The sequence below is a fragment of the Emiliania huxleyi genome (assembly GCF_000372725.1).
Source record: "Emiliania huxleyi CCMP1516 unplaced genomic scaffold EMIHUscaffold_36, whole genome shotgun sequence".
NCBI lineage: Eukaryota > Haptophyta > Isochrysidales > Noelaerhabdaceae > Emiliania > Emiliania huxleyi.
Genome location: NW_005199274.1, coordinates 212,002 through 236,203, shown reverse-complemented (window position 1 = coordinate 236,203; position 24,202 = coordinate 212,002). Strand labels below are relative to the sequence as shown.

Here is a 24,202-nt window from a genome sequence, read left to right as displayed (position 1 = left end):
ACCCAAGGCTCGCCCTGGTGCAGCGAGGGAACGGCGAGTGTCAGGGAGAGTCCCATCCCTCACAGGCGCAGGTGGTGACCTGGTTCCTCCTCCCATACCTCCCCATATCTCCCCATATCTCCCCATATCTCCCCATCCCTCACAGGCGCAGGTGGTGACCTGGTTCCTCCTCGCTCTCGCCTTCTGGCGCCGCAACCCCCGCAACCTCCCCACATCTCCCCAAACCTCCCCATATCTCCCGATACCTCCCCATATCTCCCCATATCTCCCCGTACCTCCCCGCCTTCTGGCGCCGCTCACCTCCCTGCCGCCGCTCGGCTGCGCTCACCTCGGCTCACCCCGGCTCACCCCGGCTCACCTTTGGCTAGGCGCCTCCTGCTGCCCGCCGTCGGCCGCGCTGCCGTGAACAGCGGCTCTTCACAGCTAGAGATTTGAACAGGCGCCTCCTGCTGCCCGCCGTCGCCAAGCTGCGCGCGCCCGCCCTCACCGCGCTGCTCTTCGCCCACGGCGCCGAGATGGGCCGAGATTGGCCGAGATGGAGATGAGCTGAGCTGCGACCTCGGCACAATCTCGGCTCATCTCGGTGCGCCTCGGCTCATCTGACGGCCAGGCGCCCTCTTTGTCGACCTCGGCACAAACTACCAGAACTGGCTCTCTTTTCTGCCATACTTCTTGGCAGGCCACTTGCTGCCTCCGTCGTGCTGGCGGGCCGAGTAGCCGAGAGGACGGCGGGACGTGGCGAGGGGGGGCGGGGAGGGAGGGCATGGGGAGAGAGGAGAGGAGGCTCGAGGGGAGTAGAGAGGAGAGGCGAGGCGAGCAGAGGCGAGGAAGCAGAGGAGAGGAGAGGAGAGGAGAGGTGGGGAGAGGCGAGAGGAGAGGGGGCGGAGAGGGGAGGAGGGGGGGAGGAGAGCAGACCCCCGCCTCCCGTGGTTCGGCAGAGGCTAAGCCGAGCCTGCCCGTGATCTCGCTCACAGGTCGACCGCAGCCCGACCGTCGCTGCGGCTCGGCTGCGCCTCCTCGCCTCGCCTGGTCCATTCGTATTCAGTCACCAGTGAGTCATACTCAGTCAGGCTCGGCTGCGCCTCCTTCCTCGTCGCCGCCTCCGCCGGCACGGTCGCCCTCGCCCGCCGCGGCGAGCGCGGCTTCGGCGGAGTCACCTTTGCCGACGCCTTCGCCGGCGTGAGCGAGACGCGCGGCTGCCTCGTCTCTCCTCGAGCCGCCGGGCCGTGAACGGCGTCTCTTCACGGCGGCACCTGTGGACACAGGTACGACTGCTTCAACGGCACGACACTTCCTAGACACTTCCTACTTTGAGCCACTCTGTCTGTGCAGGTACGACTGCTTCAACGGCTTCGCGCCCGACGCGGCGAGGCGGCGCGGAGGCTGCGCCACGCTGCGCGCCGCCGGACAGCGCGCAGCCTTCTACGCCGCCTCCGCCCCGCTGATGGCGCGTATCTCCCCGTATCTCCCCATATCTCCCCATATCTCCGCCCCGCTGATGGCGCGGCTTAGTGTCGGCGAAGTCGGGGGGCGGAGAGAGCCACAGCAACAGGGAGAGCCCCTCCCGCACCCTCGCGTTGCTGCGGCGAGCAGGCGGGATTCTTCTCCGTGCTGCCCCGCGCCGCCGGGTGGTGGTCGCACCCGGGCCACATGTCAATGTTCATCTACCTGCTCCACCCGCTGCTCATCACCAACCCGTGCGCAAGCTTGCCCCCGATTCGCGAGACTCGCCGAGATTGCCCGAGCTTCAGCGAGCTTGCCCAAGACTTGCGCCCAAGACCCCCCTCATTCCTTCGTGCACCGAATCGAGGTACGTCATGCGCGCCGTCTTCGAGCGGCTCTCCGCCCTCAGCGGGCGCGAGGCAACTCTGCTCTGGCCCTGCGCTCTTCACCGCTCCCTCCCTCTTCCTGAATCGCGGCTCCTCCTTTAGGTCAACGTCTGGTCCCCTGCCGACGACGGCGCGGTGGTGAGCGCCGTCCTCCCCGCGTCGCTCGCCGTCTGCGCGCTGCTGTCGACGCCGCCAGTGCGCCGGCTGTTGTGGCCGCTCACACAGCCCCCTTTGAGGTGGATGCTGCGGAGGGGGGCCGTGCCCGCGTCTCGCCGGGGCCCCGCCGCGAGGGGGGAGGGCGGCTCGAGCTAGCACGCGCCGGCTCGTGCGCGGGGCATGTACCGTACGAAGTACACAGTCAGAGAGAGAGAGAGAGAGGTAAAAGAGCACCGGCTCGCGTACATATAAGACATATGCGCGGGCGCTGCTGGGGAAACACCTCGCATCGGCACTGGGCGGAGTCGGCCTTACGGCACGACTGCAGTCACTGAGACTGCCCGCCCTTGCCCTCGCACTAGACTGTATGTTCCTTTGCTCTTTGTGCCCGCCTTCTGTTTCCTCCTTGCCCGCTCTTCTTTTATGCTGTGTCGTCGGATCCTCTTCCTGTTGCTTGCTCGCCCCTTCCCCCTGACTCGTCGAATCGCTACGTTCGTTCTCAAATCGCCCCCGCTTCCTCGGCGGCTGGGACGCCTCGTGCTCTGGCTGTTCCTCGTCTACGTCCATCACTGTAAATTCGTCGTCCGCCTGGTTGTCGTCGTTCGGGGGGGGCGTCTCGGGTGGTTGCTCGCTCGGTCCTGGCTCTGCTGCGCGGTCTGACATCTCTTCGTCGTTACACAGTAGTGTGATCAATCAATACATGTAGGCTAATCTTCCAAGCCTTTAGTGCTCATGTGTAGTGTAAAACTCTCGCTCACACATGAACATGAAATATTCCATATTTTGTTGCCCAACTACAAAAGAATTTTGCCCACCCGCCAGCGCCACCCGCCACCCGCCACCCAAAAGGCAAAAGAAAAAATCGCGTGAGCATCAAAGCACATTCAGCCCCCCCCCCCCCCCCCTCCCTCCCGCCCGACAGACATGCGCACACCAGCGGTGGACGTGGAGCGGTGGAGGGCCCCCCAACTCAAACCATCGTGCATTGATTCCTCTTTCCCTGCGAGCTGCATCTAGTTTCACCGTCCGCGGCGGAGGAGCGACTAGCCTCCCCCCGCACAGAAATGGGTGTGCATGTTGCATCGGCCTCTATCCGCGCGACACCTCGCCCGTGCTGCTCATGCGCATGCGACGCCACCGCCCCCGGAGCGCGGATGCGCTGCCGGAGGGGAGAGCACAGGCCGGCAGCAGCCCCTGTGGCCTAGCGCAAGCGGCGGGCCTTGTTTGACTGGCGGTGCGCCGCGCGGCACGTCGCCCCGCGGCGCGCTCCGCAGCCCTTCATCGCCTCGCGGCTGAGGTACGCCAGCTCCCGCCTAGAGCGAGCAATCCTGTCACGCTTCACGGGGCATGCCGCGCCGCGCTCGACGCCGTCTTGGCTGCGGGGCTGGAGGTCGCCTCTGGTTGTTGCCCTTGCGCCGGGCGGGCGGCGTGGCGGCGGAGAGGATCGAGTGGAGGAGGGGCGCGGCGGTCATGGCGACGGTCAGCAGGTCGAGCTCCTGGCGCGGCTGTGAGGCCGTCTGCATCTCGGCAAATCTCGGTTCTAGCATCTCGGCTAGCGTCTCGGCTCATCTCGGCTCAGTTCTGCGCCTTGAGGGCCTTCTTGGCCAGCAGGACCGCCGGGTCGGGCGCGAGCGTCGGCGGCGCGACCGTCGCCGCCTGAGGCAGGACACAGTCACAGGCAGGGTGAGTGGGCAGAGTGGTCGTCGGGAGTCTTAAGATGTTGGGTGGCGGGTGGGGTCCACGCCTGCAGCTCCATCTCAAAGGCCACAACACACCCGCACACGCCTGCACGCAAGAGTCAACTCACCTCGCCTCCTCCTCCTCATTGTGGCTAGCGGCGCGGCCACACCGAACTGGAGCGTTACCGGGTCGGAAGAGGCAGAGAAGATCCGCCCGCTGCAAACCTGGCACGCCGAGAAGGCAGAGTACCAGACGTCCGCGCGCTCGAGCTGCAGGCACTCCCCTTGCAGCTTCTCGAACGCCGCCGCCTCCGACTCGGCCAGCCGCTCGGCGAGGGGAGTGCCACAGGCCCAGCGGCCGCGAGGCAAAGGATGCGAGGCCTCGAGAGGCCGAACCCACGGCTTGCGCCGCTTTGCGTCCGCCCAGACGCCTCCAGGTGGTGGTGGTGAGGCCTTGCGTGGTGGGCTCGCCGCCTCTTCAAGCGCCCCTGGGGGCGAGCGGCGGAAGCGGAGGCGCTCGCATTCGATGTGGCGGGCGAGCTTTGCGATCTGGTTCCGCTTGGACGCAGCCTTGAAACGGGCCGCCTCCCACACGCTGGGCGGAGGAGGGCGGTGGGAGGGAGAGAAGACGCTGTCGTCCATGATGGCGAGGATTTTGGTGAAGGCCGGGAACACTGGCACGCTCTCTGCGACGACGCTCTCATTTGGCGGCGACGACACGCTCTCCATGCACTGATTTCGCAATCTGTTCGTTTCGTTGTAAAAAATGGAAAAAAACGTGTCCTACTGTCTTTAGGAAGCCATCCATTGCCTCCCGAGCAGCGCCGACACGGTTGCCGGCCAACTCTTGCTGCTCTTCTAGTGTCGGGGAGTGACCAGGGGTGAGGGGACGGATTGAAGATCCCTCACACCAAGATCGTGCAGGGCGGGGACACATGTCCCTAAATCCCATCTCGTCTCAGAGTTTGACCGTTTTTATTTATTTATCTCTTGATGTCATCTCCGCTCGATCCCGAGCGCGCCGCGGGGTGCCACAGATAAGCGGCCGCAGAGGGGCAGGCGGCGCCAGCGCCAGCCCGCGGAGGTGTCGCCTCCTCCCCCGCGTGCGAAGCGATCCCGCCCTCGCCGCTCCGCCGCGGCCAGGGGCTGGAGGAGGTGGAGAGGCCTCGCTCGCATCCGCAGCTCCACGCGAGGCTCGCTGGAAGCGGCCGGGCGGCGCGGAGCGGCGTGCGGAGGCGGCGCGCGACGCGAATGCCGCCACCCGGGCGCGGTTCAATAACTTATAAATAAATAAATAAAAACGGACACCTCTCTGCTGTGAGATGGGTAAAAAGGAACAGGTCCCCGCCCTTGCGATCTTTGTGCAGGGTTCTTTGTGGGTGTGGTCGGCGACTAGCCGGGGTCGTCTTCCCGATGGGGGACTAGCACTAGCCGTCTTCCACATGGTCCCTCGGATCCCTGCTGCTCCTAATCTCTTCGTACATCCTCCTGCTGATCTCCGCAAAGTCCTGCTCCCTCCCTCGTCTCGCCCTGCGCGTCTGCTCCGCCTCACCGTCTTCTGCCCTGCGTCGCGCTGGCGACGGGTCCTCCATAGTCGGTTGAGGTCGCCGCCCTCCTCGTGCCTCTTCCCAACGTTCCCTCGGCGGTCGATGCCGTCTGCTCCGGCTCCCCAGTCCCGGGTCTGCCCTGCTCTCGTCTGCGCTAGTTTCTGCTTCGTCCTCACCCGCGGGTGTCTCTCCTCTTCCTTCTCCCCTTCTTGTATGGTGAGATGTGCGTCCTGCGTTATGCGTGCAAGCCCCACCCGGGCGGCGGGTGGACCAAGGGGCGTTCCGCCCTGCTTGCTCTAGGTGAAACGTCTGAAGGACGAAGAAAGCCCAACTCAGCACGACGGGCGGAGAAGACGGGCACTAGACCAGGAAGGACTGGGAGAGTGTGAATGGAGGGACACGTGTGGTTCAGACGTCCCCCCCCTCGACGTAGTCGAGTCACTCACATGGATAGAGAGGAGAGTGTCCCTCTCGACGGGGCATGGACTGGATGACATGCACTGGAGAGTCTATGGCTCTCGCTGGTGGGGGCGGGGCGGCACTGTTCGCGCTCGCGCCGGCGCCCGCGCTCCGTCTCGGTGACGGATCGGTGACGGAGATTCACTTCCCATCCGACTGGGAGGAAGGCTCCTTGACATTCATGATCTTGTCCCGCAGCTCGAAGAAGCGTTGGGGTTTGAGCGGCTTCGTGAAGAAGTCGGCAAGGTTCTCGTCGCTGCGGACGAAAGGAACACAGATCTTGGCTTCCTCGATGGCCTCGCGGATGAAGAAGTGGCGCCGCTCGACGTGCTTGAGCCTGCCGTGGTTCTCGGGGTTGTAGGCTGAGGCAATGGCGGCCTGGTTGTCACAGTACTGCTTGGTGGGCGGGGCCTCGGGAGGGGTGACGATCTCGCCGTCCTTGACGTACGACTCGAGCTCGGCCTTAAGGCGACGGTAGCTCAGGACGTCCTTGGTAGCCTCAGAAGCAGCCATGATCTCGGACTGGCAAGAGGAGAGCGCAATGGAGGGCTGTTGGACGCTGCGCCAGTGTACGGTGGCCTGCCACATGAGGACGATCCACCCGGATGTGGACCGGCGCGTCTCCCAACTGGCGTCGCTCATGGCGACAAGGTCGTCGCCCTCCCGCTCGCCATCCCAGCCCGGCTCGTAGGTGAGGCCGATGTGGGGATGGTAGCGGAAGTACTCGAGGAAGCAGAACATCTCCTCAAAAACATCGTCGGTGGGCTTGGCCATGCACCGGCAGAGGAGGCCGAAAGCGAGCGCCCCGTCGCAGCGCGTGTTGGTGACGAGGTAGCTGGCGACGCCGCAGAAGCACTGGCCGACGTCACCGCTGCATCCTTTGGGTCGCTGATATTGCCAGCCGCCTTGGGATTCTCGTCCTCTGCCGGCATGCACCTCTTCCTACACACCGGACTCAACACCACAACCGCAGGCACGAAAAGCCCACTCACAATGCGCGGGCCCGGTTTCTTTTTCTCGCGATGTCAGGCCCGCTGCGCCGCTCACGCCGCCTCGCCGCCGCCGCCGCCGCCGCCGCACGCTGCCCCCTCACCGACCTGCCCCTCGAGCTTCTCGCGCGCGTCATCTCCCGCTGCGACCCCGCCGACATCGCTCGCGTCGCGGCCGTCTCGCTGCTCTTTCACGCCTCGCTCGCGCTAGAGGGCATCCGCTTGTGGGCGCAAGAGAGCGGCTTCGAGCTGCCGGCGCAGCCAGAGGGCGAGAGCTGCGCCGTCCGGTGGCTGTGCTTCGCTGCGCTGCTGTGCGAGGCCAACCCGCCGGTGAGGGCGGCGGCAGACCGCTACCACAGCCTCTTCATCGACAGCGAGGGGCGGCTCTCGTCGTGCGGCTGTGCGCCGCTTCAGTTCCCAGGCATCCTTGGCCACGGCGAGGGCGTGACGCGGCTCAACACGCCGACCCGCCTCCCTTCCCCGCTGGGCGGTGAGCGCGCCGTGAGCGTGTCGGCTGGAGGCTGCCACAGCCTTGCCCTCACCGCCGGCGGCAGCGTCTGGAGCTGGGGCTTTGGAAGCCGCGGCATGCTGGGCCACGGCAACGAGCAGCAGCAGCTGCTGCCGAAGAAGGTCGAGGCCTTTGATGGCCAGCGCGTCGTCGCTGTGTCGGCTGGAGCACAGCACAGCCTCGCCCTCACCACCGACGGCAGCGTTTGGAGTTGGGGCTATGGAGGCTTTGGCCAGCTGGGCCACGGCGACGATGAGCAGAAGCAGCTGCTGCCGAAGAAAGTAGAGGCGCTGGCTGGCCAGCGCGTCGTCGCTGTGTCGGCTGGACTTATGCACAGCCTCGCCCTCACCGCCGACGGCAGTGTCTGGAGCTGGGGCAATGGAGCCTTTGGCAAGCTGGGCCACGGCGATGAGCAGTGCCAGCTGCTGCCCAAGAAGATCGAGGCCTTTGCGGACCAGCGCGTCATCGCAGTCTCGGCTGGTGAGCACCACAGCCTCGCCCTCACCGCCGACGGCGCCGTCTGGAGCTGGGGCTTGGGAGCCTTTGGCCAGCTGGGCCACGGCGACTGGCAGGGCCAGCTGCTGCCCAAGAAGATCGAGACCCTTGCTGGCCAGCGCGTCGTCACTGTGTCGGCGGGAGAGCGGCACAGCCTCGCTCCTCATCTCAGAGGAGACCTGGGCGGGCTTACGCCACACCCACCCCGAGCTCGAGCGGCTGATGAAGGACGGCATGCTCCGCAGAGTGGCGCACGAGTACCACGCCTTTGTGCGCCACCACAAGCACCGAGGCACTCTGGAGGGAACGCCGCGTGTGGCGGGCTGGTGCCCCGCCAGACGCGACAGCGAATCGGAAGGGTCTCATGAGGCTCCGTGCGCACTTTGTGCAAAAGGCTTTATTTTATGGATGAAATTCTTTCTCCAGGTAGTTTCGTCTTCAAATTCTTTGAGCTTTGTTTTTGCCGCCGAGTTTCACTATCTTACCCCTTACGTCCTTTTGCGTGTTGCACGCCCCTAAGATACCTAGGTAAGCGCCGAGGGGAAGGACTCCAAAGGACATAGCATGCTCACTATGCTACCCGCGCTCCTCCTCACCTCGCCCGGCGCGAACAATGGAACGTGTGAGCCCTGGTGCAAGTGGATCCCAGTCCCTGTCCAGCCTCTGGTGCCGCTCTGTGCCGGCTGCAGTGAGCAGAGCACCAAACGCGGCCTCGATGGGGAAGAGATGTATCCAGATGGCCGCTGTGCAAATTGGTGCCAGTGGGTGCCGGTGCCAGTGCAGCCACTTGTGCCGGAATGCGAGGCCTGCGACGGAGCAGAGAAACAGGCTGGCGACTGTGCTGGGTGGTGCAAATGGGTGCCGGTGCCGGTCCAACCGACGGTCCCTGGATGCCAAGGCTGTGGCGACGCCGTGGCAGGTCCGCAGGCATTGGCAGTGGCGTAAACCCCACCGCACCCCAGGCCTGGCTCAGGCGTGACTGTCCAGTGGGGGCCCAGCGGGGGGTGTCCAGCGCTAGAGGCGCCTGTGCCGCGCAGAGAGTCGAGAGGGCGAGTCGGCCTGCGAGCTGTCGCCCTCTCTCGTCTTGCAAGCCTTGATCTGAGGGGGTCGAGCGAGGTGACGCATTCCTTCAACATTGTCAATCATACTCGAGTAGTTTAGTGCGGGAGGCTAGGAGCCAGGACGGATGTGGAACACTGGCTGACTGGGGAGGCCTCAGGCGCCAGGGGCGCGCGTGGCGGGAGTCGGAGAGCAAAATGCACGAGCCTGGCGCACGAGTTGACCCACGTACCACGACCCGCACGAGCGAGCAACAGCATCAGCTTCAGCAATCGAAGCGGCTGGACCTGGTAGTGGTACGGTTCTAAAGTTCTATGTCGTTGTGCAATATAGTGAATTGGTAAGAAAAAAGCGCGGACACACGCCCGCGTTCACAGGCACAACCGATTGCACCTCGGGGAGGACGCCATGAATGATCAAGGCGGGCGGAACACGCCACGAGCATGCGACTAGATGCAGGAGAAGACAAGGAAGGAGATCCTACGCGACCTCACGGTTGTTCACTGGGGGTTGGGTCCACACAGCTGGGTCCACACCTCGCAGTGATCGGATCAAGCGCCGGCCCGAGCAGTCACCGCCGCGCGCTCCGCCTCGTGCTGCTCGAGCACGGCGCGCGCTCGCGAGTCGCCGCCGCTCGCCAGCGCCCGCAGCTTGAAGAGCGCCTCCTCCTCCCGCGCCTTTGCTTTGCTTCGCGGCCGCGCTCTCGTCGCCGCCCTCGGCGGCCCGGCGGAGCATCTCGGCGCCCTCCGCAGCCCGCCCCAGCTCGAGGAGTCGGCGGCGTGGTCTCCCACGAAACGGCGGCACTGCGCGAGGAGCCGCCCGTCGCCCGTCGCGTGCGCCGCCTCGAGCAGCGGCACGGCGGTCGCCGGCGCGACGCTCTCCTGCAGCGCCTGCGCGCAGAGCAGCTCGAGGCGCGGCACCTGGTACTAACATCTGCGCCAGCTCCCGCAGGTCGAGCGCGCGCTGCGCCCTGCCCTCCTCCTCGCGCCGAGGTCGAACTGGTCGGTGAGGAGGTAGCGGACAAGGGCAGTGAAGCTGGCGAGGTCGGTGTGGGACACCGTGACCTCGGCGGCGTCGCGCTCCTTCATGCCGATGCCAAACATGGTCCGAAAGACCGGGGACCGGGCGCAGAGGTTGCACTTGCTCACGTGCTCGATGCGCTCCTCGTCGTCGCCGACCAGGAAGGTGACTTTCCCCTCTGGGAGGGAGGCGTCGCCCCACGTCTTCGCCATGTCGGCGGAGAAGGTGGAGGGCGGAACGACGATCGGGGCAAAGGAGGGAGGCGGAGGAGGCGCAGCTGCGCAGACTGGCCCGAAGCCTTTCCGTACACGGCAAAGGATCTCACCCCGATGATGGCCGGCAACGACGGCTTCTTCTACTTCTTGCCCAAGTTTGTTCAACACGCCGGCGAGGAGTGCCGCGACTCGCTCACACGCTTCTTTCTTTCCGACGGCGACGTGCTCGACCTCTGCCCGTCGTGGACGTCGCACTACCCATCGGGTTGGAGGCCCTCGCCGCCTCGCCGCTGCGTCGCTCTCGGCCTCAACCCACTCGAGCTTCTCGCCAACCCGAGCAAGACGGAGTGGCGCGTTCAGGACCTCAACAAGGACCCGCAGCTACCGTACGCTGACGCCGCCTTCGACCTGGTCACAAACTCGCTGTCGGGTGATCTGTCGGGCTGTCGGGCAGCTGTCAGGCACTGTCAGGTGCCTCTGTCAGACCAGCTGTCAGGTGCTGTCAGTGCTGTCGGGTGCTGTCGGGTGCGTGTCTGACAGGCGAGGTGCTCTGTAGCTGTCGGGTGCTGTCGGAGCTGTCGGGTGTTGCTGTCAGACGCTGTCGGAGCTGTCAGAGCTGTCAGGCTGCTGCTGCTGTCAGACGTTGGGCTGTTGCTGTCAGGTGCTGTCGGGTGGTCCGCTGTCGGGGTGCTGTCAGAGCCTGAACACACCAGCCACACTTATGACACTATCAAGAGGAGCCGGGCGGTGGCGGGGGCGCTGACGCTGATGACGCCGGCGGCGGCTACCCAGCTGCCCCCCTCCTACGGCGTGATCACGCCGGCGGCGGCCGCCGCCTGGGGAGCGCAGATGGCGGCGCAGGCGCAGGCGGCGGCGGCGGCACAGACGGCGGCGGCCACCCCCACCCAGACGCCCTAGGCATATGACTGTAGGGCCCCAGAAGGCTAGCTGTGGTAGCTTCATTTGTAGTAGCACAGCCGCCGGTGCTAGAGAGGGGTCCGCAGAGCGGTGGGGAGGGAGGGTTGAGAGAGAGACCCATGACCATCCCATGACTACATGGACCACACTCACATGTCTTTGCATGTAATAGTTTTGTTATACCCTCATGGGGCACAAGAAAGAGGCTCTACGGGGTCTGACTGTGTAGGACGGTGCGTCTGTGCTGCTGTCGGGCTGTCAGAGCTGCTGTCAGGCCACTGTGTGCTGTCGGGCTGTCAGCCTGTCAGGCAGCTGTCAGGCTGTCACGTTAGGGCCTGACAGCGACGGAGCACCTCGCCTGTCAGACTCTGCTGTCAGGCTGTCAGATACGTGCTGTCTTACTGTCAGAGAAAGTACTGTCAGCGCTGTCAGGCTGTCGGGCACTGTCAGGCGCTGTCCGGGGCTTGCTGTCAGGCTGTCAGACCAGGGCTCAGTGCAGGACGGCTGGTTGCGGCGACGGCCGATCCAGCAGTCGTCTGCGACATGGCAGTGGCCCCGGGTCATGTGCAGCTGGTCCCGAGCGGCTCAGGTCCCAGATCGAATCTCGGACCCACAGATTCTAGATTCCTTTAGATTCCCTGGATTCCCGCAACAGCGATCTCTTAGCGGCGGCAAACAGAGGCGCAACTCTGCCAGCAGCGAGGAGGCTCCTGCTGCTCAGCTACCGAGGCCTGGTGGCGTCGGCTGCTGCGTGGAGAAGACAGCAGCACTGTCCGACCTCAAAACATGCACAACAAGCGGGATTTGTGACTCTGTCCTCGATTCTTCAGTCGCTCTGCCGGACGCGCTCGCTTTGTCGCGAGGGTCACCGGTGCAAGCCGTGTGGACGCCCAGAATAGCCTCCATAGGGTCGATTCCGCATGGTACGGGACCACTCGATCGTCTCGCCCTCCCTCGCTATCGCAGCGCACTCCCGCTCGCCGTCTGTGAGCCTAGCGCAGCGGCCAGCGCGAACTCGCCGTCTGAGCCTAGCGCAGCGCGAACTCGCTCTGAGCCTAGCGCAGCGCCTCGGGAAACACCATTTTGGCTCGCCAACAAGCCATAAATAAATAATAGAGCAGTCATCTCCAGGGAGAGAATGGGCGACGCACACGAACGAACACAGAGGGACAGTGCGCACCCCGCCCCGCTCGCAGGGCGTGCAGCACACAGCAACACAAGACATATCTAGGCGCTGTGCGCCTCCTCGGGATTTCTGGGGAGGTAGGAGTGTGTGTGTGTGTGTGTGTGTGTGTGTGTGTGTGTGTGTGTGTGTGTGTGTGTGTGTGTGTGTGTGTGTGTGCTCGCTCACTCGCTCGAACGCGCGCGCGCGCGAGCGCGAGCCCTCCGCGCCCCGACACCATAACACACGGGAAGGTACTTTTGTGTCGGGGGCCGCTCGTCGGGTGGGTCGCCGGCCCGCGCAGTGACTGGTCCACACCGCGCCGATGCCCGACTCCGACACCGACGCGTCCTGGGCCGTGGAACTGAGTCGCGCCTTCAGTCGCTACGACGCCGACGTCTCGCGCATCATCGAGGGCGCCTACATGCGGCAGGAACCATCGGTGTCCATAACTGTGCGCTCGCACCCGTACATCATCATGTTCGCTGACATGAAGCAGATCTCGTCAACGGATTCGACCAAGACGCGGCGCGTGCAGCGCAGCGCGCCGCCAACGAACAAGCGCAAGCACGGGGCCGGGGAAAATGCAGCGCCGGACGCACCAGCAAGCGGCGCAAGCAGCTCGTGGATGGGCTGCGCACCTGCTCCCGCGGCGGCCCCGCCGCTGCGCTTCAAGCGCTGGAGGGAGAACGGCTTCGTGGCGTCGTCGACACTCTGCACAAGCCCGGCTGCCGTGCCGCGTCTGCTGCCGCCGCCCACACTCCAGGTCGAGGTCCTGCACGCATCGCCCGGGGAAAACGTGATCCTGATCCGCAAGGCTCTCGCCGCCGCCTCGCAGTTGGTGGTGGCGCAGCTGCTCACGACTGCCGCGCAGCACTTGGAGCAAGTCCGCGCCAGCGGCAAAGGCGCCATCTGGGTCGACGAGAGCGGGGCCGCCACGACCTTGCTGCATGGCGAGACGCGGATGGCACTGCGCGCGAGCGCCGTGCAGTTGCGCGGTAGTGGGCACGCGGCGGCGGCCGACGAGGTTGCGGCGCTGGCTGACGAGCGCGAGTACACGAGCACCGGCGGCGCGCTAGTGTATCCGCCGGGCGAGAGGCTCGGGCTGCACCTAGACGACATCGCCGCCTGCAACTCCAGCCCGTTCGACCCACGTGTCGTGCTATGGAGCTTTGGCAACGACGTCGACTTCCAGTGGGCGCCGGCGCGCTTCAAGGGGCGGCCGATGTTGGATGGCCGTCGCCACAACGCCACGTACGAGCTCCAGCCAGGCGTCGCTGTCCGGACGGTCAAGCTGCAACACGGCGACGCGCTCCTCCTCAACGTGGAGCGCATCGTGCACGGTGTCGCGAGAGTGAGCGACACGTGTGCGGACGCCGCGGCCACCAAGCTGCTACCGGGCCGCCGCATGTGCGTGCCGATTCGGCCGAAGGCGGACCCGCACGTGGAGGCCGAGCATTACAGGCTGCGGGCGGGCGCGCCCGCGCGGCGAAGTACCAAGTAGAGCGTAGGTGTGTGGTACGGTGTGTATGGGGAGAGTTTTGAAGATTCGATTGCCGACTCCGACGTGGTTACGTGACAGATTTGGGCGCAGCGCCGCAGCCTCTGCCTCGTGTCGCGTCTCAGTACTCAGAACGTTGGAGACTGGAACAGGTAAACTGTACACGCGGGTTGGAGATGCAGATGGATGAGAAAGAGCGTCCGCGTTCCTCCGGTCGCGGTGGTGGTGTGTGTGTTTTTGGGGGGGGGGGGGGGCAACGGGTGAAGATGTAGAGCGAAAGCACGGGTAGGATCGGCGGTGGTGGGGCGGTTCGGGGAGGCGCACGTGGTGCAATGTATAACAAGTAACCGGCGCCCACAGAGTCTCCTACTCGGACCCGACGTCAATGCCCTTGTTGGAGGCGCTGGAGCCCGGAACGCTGGAGCCCGGAAGACCCCAGGTGGGCGAGTAGAATTCGTCGATGGTCTCCTGCTTCACGACGTGAACCTGCTTGCCGACCCACAACCACGGGTAAGCCAAGCCCTTCATGAACAGCACGGCCGGGTTTTGTCCCGCATTTTCGCACTTACCCTCCGTCGGCATAGGTCTGGACTGCGTAGCACGCGTTGTATGGCCGCGACAATCGCTGAGTGAGCCTGCAAGCAAGAAAGAGGTAAACTAAACAGGTTTACGGCGGAAACGTGCGACCCCTGTTTTCCCTCTGTCCCGCTGCTGGAGGCCGGCAACTCCGTCCGACGCCACTGCGCCAGGCGCCGATGTGTACAGTGTTTCTTTTTTTGCGCGATTTTTCACTTGTTTTCATGGGAATTCGGCGTACTTGACAAACAAAAATCTCTCTCTCGTACTTGCGGCCATGCTATCACGCCTTGCGACAGCCTGTCGGCGCTGCTGACCGTGCCATGCTGCACAATTGATCACCCGCATAGCTCGCGGCCTTAGTATCAAGCATTCAGTGACTACCTGATCGTACGGCCAGTACGGCCGAAGGTGTCCAGAAGGTGTCCTTCCAGCGCGTGCACGCTTCTGACGCAATGCGCGTCACAAACTGCCTCGGATTGGCTGCTGGCACTCTCGAGGCTATGCCTACACAGCCTCGCGCGCATGGGCAGTCAAGAGGGACCACGCACCTTCTCAGGACAGCGCCGGTGCCTCTCTCTTGGACCGGCAAACTTGGTGGTCTCGTGTCACCAATGTGGGACCAGTGCGGCATCGCGCCATCGACAGCTCTGAACTGCGCCTCACCACTGACCGGGAAGGCCGCCAAGTGGGCCAGCACAGGTCGCACATTGTGGCAGCAGTCAGCAGTGCATGTCTGATAGCTATAGACCAGCAGCGTCACGGTCGCAGGGTCGGATCGTGTCAAGCCTCTCGCCCGGCCGGCCGCGTACAGACGTCGGCCTGTCTGCTGTCTGGAGTGATCTGTCGGCGGTCAGTACGACCGATCAGGTCGGAGTTTTCTGATGGTTGGAGGGTCTATCTATCTGTATGTACTCCTCGAGATCTCTCCAAATCTGCCCTCTACTCAACCGTACTTATTCGGGAAGTCGGTAGTATGAGCGAGTATGAGCGCCGGGGCCCCGTTTCCGCACTGCTGCGCGGCGCACGGTGCCTCCGGGGGCCCCGCGCCCCCGCCCCCAGAGGGTTTTTCTTCTTTGCTGGGGCACAGAGCCATCGCGTACTGCGCCGATCGAGGACGGGTTTCCCACCTGGATGAGCCGCGCGGCCCCTTTAGGCCGCCACCTGCGCACCGCCGTGTACTGCGCCATGGGCCTCGTTAGATCGCCACTATCTTCTTAGTTTCATTCACGGACGGAGAGGGTAGAGTGCGAATTCCGCAATGTGTGCCATGTATTGCGTCCTCGCGATTGTAACATGCGGATATAACCAAACGACCCTTTTCACAACCTCAAGTTACGCCTCCCTACAAAGAAAAACAACGCCGGCACATCGCGCACTAAGCTCGAACGTGCAAAAAGTCGGCCGCGTTCCTTCCCTCCGCCCTTGCCCGCTCACCTACACGCATATGCCCTCTCACCTCCTCACGGCCGCGCTCCTCGCGCTCGGCCGCCCGCGACTGCCCGACTCCTCGCTCGTTCGCGGGAATACCGGCGGGCCGTCTGGCGCTTTGTCGACGGCGCGGCTCATCCAGCCGCACCGGGGTCCCTTTTTCGTGGGCAGCGCGCTGGCGCAGCGGGAGCTCAACGGAGCGCTCGGCTCGGCACCGCAGCGGGCGCGGGCCGAGGAGCGGATGCTGGAGGCTGCGCAACGCGCCTCCGAGAAGTTCCATGGCACCGACGCCGAGGCGGCGGCGTTGAGGCTCTCGCTGGAGGAGGCGCTCCTGGTGTCGGTGGCTCTTGCGGAGCCTACCGCGGACGAGGCGCTCTGGCCGTGGCAGGCGGCGATGGTTGCCATCACCGCGTGCTGGGGCGCCAACTTTGCGGTGACGTCCTGGTCCATGCAGGCGCTCGGAGGAGCGTCCACCGATGGCGAGCTGCTTGTCGCGGCCCGCTTCGTGGTTGGAGCCGTTGCGCTTCTTCCCTTCTTGGCCAGCGCCACCAGCGCGGCCGCGGTGGGTGCGGGGGTGCAGGTGGGACTCCTCTGCTCGCTCGGCTACGCCTCGCAGGCGGCGGCGCTGTCGCTGGGCACGCAGCCAGGTGCGGGGGACACTTCCGAGACACTTCCCACTGCCCTCGGCGCACTAGAGCCGGGCTACCGCCAGCCAGGCGCCCTCTGGCGTGCACAAGTGCCACCGAAGCCTTCGAGTCTGCACGCCCGCCCCACGCCCGCCTGCCCGCCTGCCTCCGCCTGATCCCCACACCGCCCACGACCCGCCAGGGACCGCCGCCTTCATCTGCAGCCTGCAGTCCGTCGTGGTGGCGCTGATGGCGGCGCGAAGCGGCGCCGGCGTCGCCCGAGCCACCTGGCTCGCCGTCGCCCTCTCGGTCGCGGGTGTCGCGTGCCTCGAGCTTCCCTCTGCCCTCAGCGGCGGCGGCGCCGCCTTTTGCGTGGGCGACCTGATCGCGCTCGGCCAGCCGGTCGGCTTCGGCCTGTCGTACGTCGTCCTCGAAGAGGCGATGGCCGACCACCCCGACGACGAACTCCCCATCGCCGCACTCCAGTGCGTCGTGATCGCCGTCGCCGCCGTCGCCGCCGCGTCCGTCGACTCGGGAGCAGCGCCGTGGTCCTTGCCGTGGGAGCACCTTCTGGCCGCCACCGCGGGAGGGGCTCCCGCGTGGGGCGTCCCCGCCGCGGTCGCGTACACCGGGCTCGTCTCGACGTCGCTCACGATCTGGCTCACGGCAAAGGTGTTTGCCAAGCTCCCCTCGACGGACGCATCCGTCATCCTCGCCTCGGAGCCTCTCTGGGCGACCGGGGTCGCGGTGGCGCTGCTCGGCGCGCCCGTCGGACCGAGCGATGCGGTGGGCGGAGCCCTCATTCTGGGCGGGCTCGCCTGCAACCAGGGCCTCCTCGACCGCTTCGTCCCCGGCTTGGCAGATGAGCTAGCCGAGCACACCGCCAGTCCGGGGGGGATGTCGAGGAGACGAGACGAGGCGCCGCCGGGGCCGGGCGTGGACGGCGCGAGAGAGCGAGACTGAGTGGTGCCCGGCTAGCCGCCCCTCGCCTCGACGAGGGCCGGCGCCGGTTGCGGGTTGGAGACTTGCGCCGTTCAGCGTGAATCATGATCATGTGATGACTGCCGATCGACGTATGTGTCTGTCTCTGTGTGCCGCCTGCCGCGTGTAGTGTGTAGACGAGCCCGGGCAACGGGGCAAGGCTTTTGCCTTTTCGCTTTATTTATGTGATTATGTTAGTATGTATGTGAGTATGTCTCCTCGCACGTGACACGCCCTCTGCCTGACCAGCCACTCCGCACTCGACAAGATAAACGCAGTCGTCCCGCCCCCCAGTTCAAGTACACACACACCGCAGAGCCCCCTTTCCCCCCGCCATGCCCATTACTGCTGAGATCACCGCGATACGGATCCATATCGCACACTGAACAGTACCACGAGAGCAGTTTCGCCGAGACGCCCGGTCTCCGCCGTTGCGCGTTTCCTCATCCGCTCGCTGGCGAGAAACGGGAGGCTGCCGCCTGCTCTGCCCTCACCTCCGCGATCGCTTTCCCGGCGAGCTCACCTTGGCGAGCGGCTTCTCGGCGTGCAGCAGCGCCGATGCGCCCAGCGGCTTGCGCGCCTCTAGCGGCCTCGCCTCGAGCTCGCCCTGCGGCCACTGGCCAGGCAATCAGGCAGCGAAGCGGGGCTCGGCGGGAGGGGAGAGAAGGGTGGCCGCGCGCCTCTTCGTTGATGCTCCGCTCCACCAGCCCCGCGGCGCCGAGGAGCGCCGCAGGCAAGCCCACCCCCTCCTCAAAGCTCCCTCTGGCGGAGGACTCTGAGAGGCGCGGAGAGACGTACCCATTGACAGGCTCCGAAGACTCGTCGGCGCTGCTGATCTGGCTGCTGGCGCGCTCGGGATCGGGCGGGAGGACGCGGCCGTTGCCAGTACGCGTCGGCGTGAGGCAGCCGCGGTACTGGCACGCCTGCTTCTTCACGCCCGCGCCGCCAAACTTTGGCTTGTCCTTGCAGTTTGGACAGCGCCCGCAGTCAGCACGTTTGCAGCCGTCGCACGCTCCTGCGCGGTGGCGGCGGCGGCGGCGGGGCGGTGGGCGTGGGCGCCTGTGCGCTCGGGCACCTCCTGCGCGGCGAAGGCTGTGGCGCAGCGCGGAGCGGCGGTCGGGGGGGGGGGGGGGGGCGGAGCCGACACGGGTCCCGAGAAGGGGGCAGAGCTGGCAACGCACCGCATCGCAGCGCTCTGTCCACCTTGTTGGCGCGGCTCTTGCTGGACGGCTTGACGGCCACCTCCAGCAGCGGCGACACCAGCGCACCCACCGTGTCGCCTCGCTCGCACTCGTCGATGGCTACACTCAACTGCGGCCGCGCAGAGGCGCAGAGCCGGGCGTCAGGGATCCCTATGACTCTGGCGCGGCGGGGCGCGGCGAGAGCTGCGGGCGCCTGGTGCTGCGCCGTCAGCAGCACGCTCGGCCGGGCCGGCTCTCGCTTCGCGGCGCCGCCCAACAAGGGGGTGGCGCTCGGCCCGGCCGCGCCCGGATCGTCGCCACCAGAGGACTGGCTGAGCATGACGAGCAGTGCGGCCGCGTCGGACGCCTTGTCGGGGCTGCGGTCGAAGGAGCTGAGGCACTCGCCGCACTCGAGCGGGTCCGGCCCGAGGGCGGGGGCGAGGGCCATGGACAAGATGGGCGGCGGCCGAGCCGGCCAGCGGACGGGCTCGCTTGTCAAACGAGGCGTGGGACAAAATAAAAGCGCGCGGTCTCGCTCTCTGGCGGCGGGAGAGAGAGAGAGAGAGAGAGAGAGAGAGAGAGACAGAGAGAGTATGAGGTGACACCATCCCACGACGAGTCGGACGCAGGCCATGCAGCGAGACCGTCTCTCCATCCAGAGAGAGACCCAGCAGCGAGCGCCACCGCGTGGAGCCATTTTTGGCACAGATTCGGCGGTGGTCTAGAAGAATTTGGGTTTCGGTGGGGCAATTAGGACCCTTCGTAGCGGTTTGCCTTGCGGGCAATGAGGAAGCTCGCCTTCGTCGTCTTCCTCGCGACCATGCTGCCCATGCGCGGCATCCGCTCGCTGGTTCGGACGGGCTCCTGGGCGCAGCTGCGGGGCCTGCGCTCGCTCCTTGGGATCGCCGTGCTCTTCCTCGCCAGGATCGCGGCGCGGAGGAGGTTTGAGGAGGAGGAGGAGGAGGAGGGGTGGGCCCAGGACGCGCGCCGCTGGCTCGACTACGTGCGGCAAAAGGAGGTATCCTTTGCTCATCCCGCGCTGCTCCGGCGAAACTCTCTCCGGTGAGAGAGCCCGGCGCCCCTCCCAAACCCTCGCCGCAGCCGTCCGCCTGACCGCCGCCGCCGCACGGCCCCCGCTCGCCGCAGGAGGAACTCGCGCAAGCTCACCCTGCCGCCGATCGACGAGACGCAACTAGACACGGCGCCGCCGCGAGTGGCGGAGCCGCCGCCGCCGCCGTGGCTCACAGGGAGGCCGGCCGAAGGCGTGCGACGCCGCGGGGCGCCGTGAGCTTTAGGCCCCGGCGGCGACGACGCCTCAGGGCGCCCCGATTTCCCTCGGCAGGGGTGTCCGATGGATGTGTCCCAGTGGGACGCGGCTGTGGACGCGCACCGGCCCCTAGCTGGCTGGCCGCGTGCGCCCCGCAATCTATGATTACGTAGGCATGTGTGGACTGTGGAGTGTGCCGAGTGTGTGTGAGAGCATTCGGGTTGCCGGGGTGTAGCCTGGCATGGTTGCGCGCGGTGTCGCGTGGTTGCGCGTTGCAGCCTCGCGCTCGCGGCGCGCCGGATACATCTTTCTCTGTCGGGCCCGGGATTGTTTCTGATCCATGTTTGGCGCGCGGTGTACGGTGGTATCATTTATTTCTCGAGCCTACCACCCGCGCCGAGGATCCCTCTCTCTCGCCTCCAATTCGGTGTGTGCGTCGAACATGTCCTCATGTGTGAGGAAAATTCAAAATATGTACTGGCCACGTACAAGCACAACGTGACAATGTGAGTTGTGACGTCTGACGAGCGAAAGACTTTATATCTAAGAGGGCAAGAGCAATGCGTGCTCGAGTGAGGAGTGTCGATAAAACTCGCGAGAGCGAAAAATGGTCCGGCGTGGCGCGCACGCGCTAGCCCCCCCGTTGGCTTGCTGCGCCCGATAATATAATAATATGGAACCATTGAAGAATCCCACAACCGACGGCGAGAGGAGACTCTCCCTGAGAGCGGGCGGAGCCGGAGGGCCGGTGCCTAGGCTGCGGGCAGTCCAGGCCTCCGCCCCCACCGCCGCAGAGCGTGCGCTGTGTGCGCACACGAGAGCGGGGCGCAGCAGCATGGCTCAGGCGAGCCGTCAGCGCCGCGGCGCGCCCTTTAGGGCCGCCACGCCCAGCAGAGCGGCCGACGCCACCGCGAGCCCCCCCAGCGCGCCAAAGCGCGAGCGCCGCTGCTCCGACTCGGTCTCCCCCCCGGGGGGCGAGTTGGAGGGCGAATTGGAGCCCTCGCCCTCGTCCCCTCTGGCGCTCTGCGGCGGCGCCCCTCCCTCCCCCTCGCTGTCCGTGGCGACGCTCGACGCCGAGCGGCGCCCCGCCCGCTCGCTCGAGCGCCTCCGCCGCTGACCGCTGCGGAACCCGCGCCAGCCGAGCACGCTGCTCCAGCGGCGGGAGAGGCGCGGCACACTCGCCGCCCTCTGCAGGACGGCGGGCACGGCATCCCGCCCGCCCTCCCTCCCGCCCTCCCTCCTGTCGAGGCCCGGGATCGACCTGCGTCCGAGCGGCGAGCTCATCGAGCAGCCTCCAGAGCCGCGCGCGCGAGTCGGCGCGGGGCAGTCGACCGACTTTGAGCGGCGCGCGGGCGGCGGCACCTTCCGCCTCGCGGACTGCCCGCTGCGGGGCAGCCAATCGGTGCTCCAGCGGCGGCTCTCTCGACGGCTCGACGGCTGCGAGGCGAGGGAGAGGCGCGAGCGGCGGTTGGCGTCGTCCTAGTGGGAAGCATAGGCGGCTCACTGGTCAGTCAGCCACTGCCCCGAGGCGCAGAGACAGTGTGCGAGCATGGCTACTGCGGCACTACCACCGGGTCTGCCGGCTGCAGAGCATGCCCAGGAGCATGGCTAGGAGCATGGCTGTCCAGACAGGAGCCACAGCTAGGGAGCACGCCTCGCTTGACTCGGCCGCCGAGAGGCTGAGGCGGAAGGAGACGGGCTGCGAGGACGCGTCGCCGGCAACCTCGAAGCGCGGGCTCGAGGAGTCGACGTGCCGGTGCCACACGACGGCGCCGTGTGTCAGCAGCAGGATGCGCGGTGAGCACCCGTCTCTGGTGCAGCACTGCCCGGCCTCGCCCGCCGCCGCCGGGGCCGCCGCCTCGGCGTGCAGGAGTGCCTGCACCTGCGCCATGAGGCCCTGGCCGGGGCGGTCGGCGGCGAGGATGAGCAGCAGCACGTCGCCGTCCCGCACCAGTCGCATCTGCAGGGAGGGAGCAGGTGGCGGTCAGACGGGTAGGTCGGGAGAGGGCGAGGAGAGGGGTGGGCGAGCCGGTCAGGGCTACCGATGCGAGTGAGGCGAGGCAAGGCGGAGAGGGCCGGTGCACCCCACAGATGCCCTCGAGCGCCCTCAGCCGGGACCGATGTTTCTCGGCGCGCGCGCAGAGCACGGCCACGCATTGGTCGCGCGCGGCCTCGTCCAGCTCGCCCAGTGCGACCGTGCCCACGCCAACATAGTTGCCGGCGCGGGAGGCCGGGTCCCTGCCCATGGCCCAGCAGCTGACGCCGGTGCCCAGCAATGTCGGCGCCGTTGCAAAGAAGGAGGACATGCGGGAGACGGCCGCTTTGGTCGCCGCCAGTGAGGGAGCCGAGGCGGGGTGGTAGCGTGCTAGCATGAGCATCCCATACTTGGACGTTCGCACCAGGATCATGTCCCTTGGCGCATCTGGATTGAACGGTGCGGAATCCCCGAGGCGCCTCACCTCGTCTGGCATCCGGTTGAGCGCGGCAATGAAATCGCGAGCGGAGCCGTGCCGAGAGGATAGGCGGAGCATCCATAGCCGGTGCTGAGTTTGAGACTGCGGCGGCAGCCCTGGGTCGGCGAGCCCGTTGGCTCGGGACGAGAATGGGTCGCGCGAGAAGAGGCGGCGCTCGACTGCGTCCGTCGCCAGACCAAGCCGGTCCGCCCTCGACGTGTGCTGGCAAAATATGCACTCGCGTACACCCTCCACCCTCGCGAGCTGGCACAGCGCGCAGGAGTTGGACTGCATTCTCGAGAGTACGGCCGAGGTCGGCGTAGAGGCTGCTCTAGCGCGGCCGAAGTAGGCGCAAAGAGGAACAGGAAGACCCGAGGTGGACGCTAGCACCGCTGGAGCACTACTGGAGCGCACTGGCGCGACGCAACTTGCAAGCCGCCAGCACCAACGACCGGCAGGTGCGCCGCCGTTGCTCGGGTAGAAGGTGTAAAGCAAGCTCTCAGAGCGTGTCACCTTGGAAGGCTCATTTTCCTCTTCTTGGGTCGATTCCGCATGGTACGGGACCCCATGAACACCCCAGTGCATGCCGTCCGCCACATGGGCTGCCATCGGCATACACAAGGCGCAAGCTCACCGAACGGCGGGAGGTGTACGCGACCCAGAAGAAATTGAACCGGGCGGTGTCGTTCCCTCCGCTGGATGGATGGAGAGAGGTCCATCAGTTCCCGTTCCCCAGGACCTCCTCTCCAGCTGCGACCGTGGATCATAGCAAGACCATGAGAGTGCTCATGCTACAAGAGGAGCTTGTTCAGCTGGATCCAGGGCGGTGTCGTCTCCTCAAACGGGATGGTCAGATGCAGTAAGTACCCTCCAACTGGGCCTCAGACCATCGCACGATGCCCCGTCACCTCCCCACCCGGCTCCAGGATCGAGGTGCACGCCGCTCTCTTTAGCTCGAAGCGAACGGAGGTTTCCGGACGAGACTCAAGAACGTGAACGAGGGCTGCGAGGCAGAGCCTCGGGTGTGGCGCTACCATCGTTGGGACAGCTTCACATGAAAGCGGGCATCGTCGTTGGATGCCTGCTCAAAGTGAGTGCTATGGCGAGCGATGACGAGGGGTTCGCGCTCAGCGTGACGAGCAAGCTGAGGGAGTTCACGGCGCTCGGATACCCTGCACACGTGCTCAACGGGGTGATAGAGCGCGCGTATGCTCGAACAAAAGACGAACGGCTTCTACGAGCAAGACTATGATCTATGTTCGCAGTGGTGAGGAGATTTCTTACAAAACCCTTACCCAGACGAGCCAAAAATCCAAAAGACAGACAAATGTATTGTGTCGGGCTACCGTCCAAAGGCGGGTGTTCGACCAAGGGACCACGAATCTGGTCTGTCGACGGCACGAATTTGGGATGGGACACCTTCGGGACCCGGCTGCGTGCTACAGCACGCTTTCGGCATACCGACGGCTAAGGCCGAGGCAGAAAAGGTTTCTGTTTTTCTCCGCTTATCTTCACACGATTTTCCTGTGAAGAGAAGCGGTGGAGAAACAGACATTTCAAACTCGGTGTCGAACCACCAGCCCGACGCTCACTACAGTTTGGGTAGCGGCCGGGTGCTAGTGCTTTGTGCTTCAAAGGGGGGGTACTGAGCAATGTGCGGCCGCTCCGGGCCGATTCGTTTCGCCAGACGGTGGCCGAGCAATGTGCGGCCCCGCTCCCGCGGGCCGCGATTCGTTTATACGTTTTTCGATTTCGCCTTGCCCTTTTGACGAAATCTTTTGCCCTCTCCTACTCCTTTTTTTTACATACATAACCCTTAAGAGAGAGATTTTTTAGGAGCCAACAACAACAAGAACCCTGAATGGCAGGCTAGCTCTCTCCTCCTCCCCCAATCTGCGACACCTGCTCCAGCAGCCTCGCGCGCCACTCCTCGAGCGCCTCGTCTCCCCCGGAGCTACTTCCGTTCAACGCCTCCGCAACCGACCCCTCCCCCTCTCCCTCCCCGCCAGCCTCCCCGCCAGCCTCCTCGCTCTCGTCGGACATATCTGCCTCCGCCGTGGGGATCTCCCCCGCGGCGGTGGTGTGGGCCTCGCCCCCGCCCCCGGCCTCGGGGTAGGTTGCCTGATCCTCCGCCTATCATCCGAGATTGT

General features: G+C 65.7%; 8 protein-coding genes across 8 annotated transcripts; 5 read left to right on the top strand and 3 right to left on the bottom strand.

Annotated features, from left to right (window-relative positions):
- Positions 1-439: 439 nt before the first annotated feature.
- Positions 440-2,229, top strand: EMIHUDRAFT_451029 (hypothetical protein; the record flags this gene model as incomplete). Its single annotated transcript, XM_005772340.1, has 8 exons — positions 440-507; positions 611-704; positions 975-1,001; positions 1,071-1,190; positions 1,333-1,447; positions 1,594-1,697; positions 1,811-1,862; positions 1,932-2,229. Coding segments are annotated over 8 exons (876 nt in total), but the record flags the coding sequence as incomplete, so codon positions are not given.
- Positions 2,230-3,186: 957 nt separating this feature from the next.
- EMIHUDRAFT_421643 (hypothetical protein) lies at positions 3,187-4,306 on the bottom strand (the record flags this gene model as incomplete). Its single annotated transcript, XM_005772339.1, has 5 exons — positions 3,187-3,277; positions 3,321-3,481; positions 3,573-3,641; positions 3,730-3,770; positions 3,835-4,306. The coding sequence occupies 5 exons, from the start codon at positions 4,304-4,306 to the stop codon at positions 3,187-3,189; spliced, it is 834 nt and encodes a 277-aa protein (XP_005772396.1).
- A 5,743-nt stretch (positions 4,307-10,049) lies between these two features.
- Positions 10,050-10,385, top strand: EMIHUDRAFT_57650 (hypothetical protein; the record flags this gene model as incomplete). The annotated part of the gene is made up of 1 exon (XM_005772338.1): positions 10,050-10,385. A coding segment is annotated over one exon (336 nt), but the record flags the coding sequence as incomplete, so codon positions are not given.
- Positions 10,386-12,234: 1,849 nt separating this feature from the next.
- Positions 12,235-13,587, top strand: EMIHUDRAFT_355230 (hypothetical protein). The gene has a single exon (XM_005772337.1). The coding sequence runs from the start codon at positions 12,362-12,364 to the stop codon at positions 13,538-13,540; it is 1,179 nt and encodes a 392-aa protein (XP_005772394.1). The 5' UTR covers positions 12,235-12,361; the 3' UTR covers positions 13,541-13,587.
- Positions 13,588-16,105: 2,518 nt separating this feature from the next.
- EMIHUDRAFT_355229 (hypothetical protein) lies at positions 16,106-17,359 on the top strand. Its single transcript, XM_005772336.1, has one exon. The coding sequence runs from the start codon at positions 16,420-16,422 to the stop codon at positions 17,131-17,133; it is 714 nt and encodes a 237-aa protein (XP_005772393.1). The 5' UTR covers positions 16,106-16,419; the 3' UTR covers positions 17,134-17,359.
- EMIHUDRAFT_435939 (hypothetical protein) lies at positions 17,340-18,682 on the bottom strand. Its single transcript, XM_005772335.1, has 3 exons — positions 18,333-18,682; positions 17,832-18,166; positions 17,340-17,758 (listed from the first exon to the last, which is right to left on the bottom strand). Exons 1-3 carry the CDS (start codon positions 18,670-18,672, stop codon positions 17,642-17,644), a joined length of 792 nt encoding a protein of 263 aa, XP_005772392.1. The 5' UTR covers positions 18,673-18,682; the 3' UTR covers positions 17,340-17,641.
- Positions 18,683-19,090: 408 nt separating this feature from the next.
- EMIHUDRAFT_435937 (hypothetical protein) lies at positions 19,091-20,092 on the top strand. The gene is made up of 2 exons (XM_005772334.1): positions 19,091-19,394; positions 19,479-20,092. The coding sequence occupies exons 1-2, from the start codon at positions 19,117-19,119 to the stop codon at positions 19,618-19,620; spliced, it is 420 nt and encodes a 139-aa protein (XP_005772391.1). The 5' UTR covers positions 19,091-19,116; the 3' UTR covers positions 19,621-20,092.
- On the bottom strand, positions 20,069-22,528 carry EMIHUDRAFT_435934 (hypothetical protein). Its single transcript, XM_005772333.1, has 2 exons — positions 21,665-22,528; positions 20,069-21,428 (listed from the first exon to the last, which is right to left on the bottom strand). The coding sequence occupies exons 1-2, from the start codon at positions 22,132-22,134 to the stop codon at positions 21,164-21,166; spliced, it is 735 nt and encodes a 244-aa protein (XP_005772390.1). The 5' UTR covers positions 22,135-22,528; the 3' UTR covers positions 20,069-21,163.
- Between the last annotated feature and the right edge of the window lie 1,674 nt (positions 22,529-24,202).

Bases quoted from the DNA above. Each gene is read 5' to 3' on its own strand.
- EMIHUDRAFT_355230 (XM_005772337.1), top strand. From the start codon at position 12,362: ATGCCCGACTCCGACACCGACGCGTCCTGGGCCGTGGAACTGAGTCGC.
- EMIHUDRAFT_435939 (XM_005772335.1), bottom strand. From the start codon at position 18,672: ATGCTCAGCCAGTCCTCTGGTGGCGACGATCCGGGCGCGGCCGGGCCG. The intron at 18,167-18,332 runs GTGCGTTGCCAG...GCCACCGCGCAG, and splicing joins GGACAGAGCGCTGCGATGCG to GAGCGTGCGACGGCTGCAAA. The intron at 17,759-17,831 runs GCGCGCGGCCAC...CAGTGGCCGCAG, and splicing joins AGCGGAGCATCAACGAAGAG to GGCGAGCTCGAGGCGAGGCC.
- EMIHUDRAFT_435934 (XM_005772333.1), bottom strand. From the start codon at position 22,134: ATGGATGCTCCGCCTATCCTCTCGGCACGGCTCCGCTCGCGATTTCAT. The intron at 21,429-21,664 runs CTTGCCTCGCCT...GGCGGGCGAGGC, and splicing joins GGTGCACCGGCCCTCTCCGC to CGGGCAGTGCTGCACCAGAG.
- EMIHUDRAFT_355229 (XM_005772336.1), top strand. From the start codon at position 16,420: ATGGCGGCGCGAAGCGGCGCCGGCGTCGCCCGAGCCACCTGGCTCGCC.
- EMIHUDRAFT_435937 (XM_005772334.1), top strand. From the start codon at position 19,117: ATGAGGAAGCTCGCCTTCGTCGTCTTCCTCGCGACCATGCTGCCCATG. The intron at 19,395-19,478 runs GTGAGAGAGCCC...CGCTCGCCGCAG, and splicing joins CTCCGGCGAAACTCTCTCCG to GAGGAACTCGCGCAAGCTCA.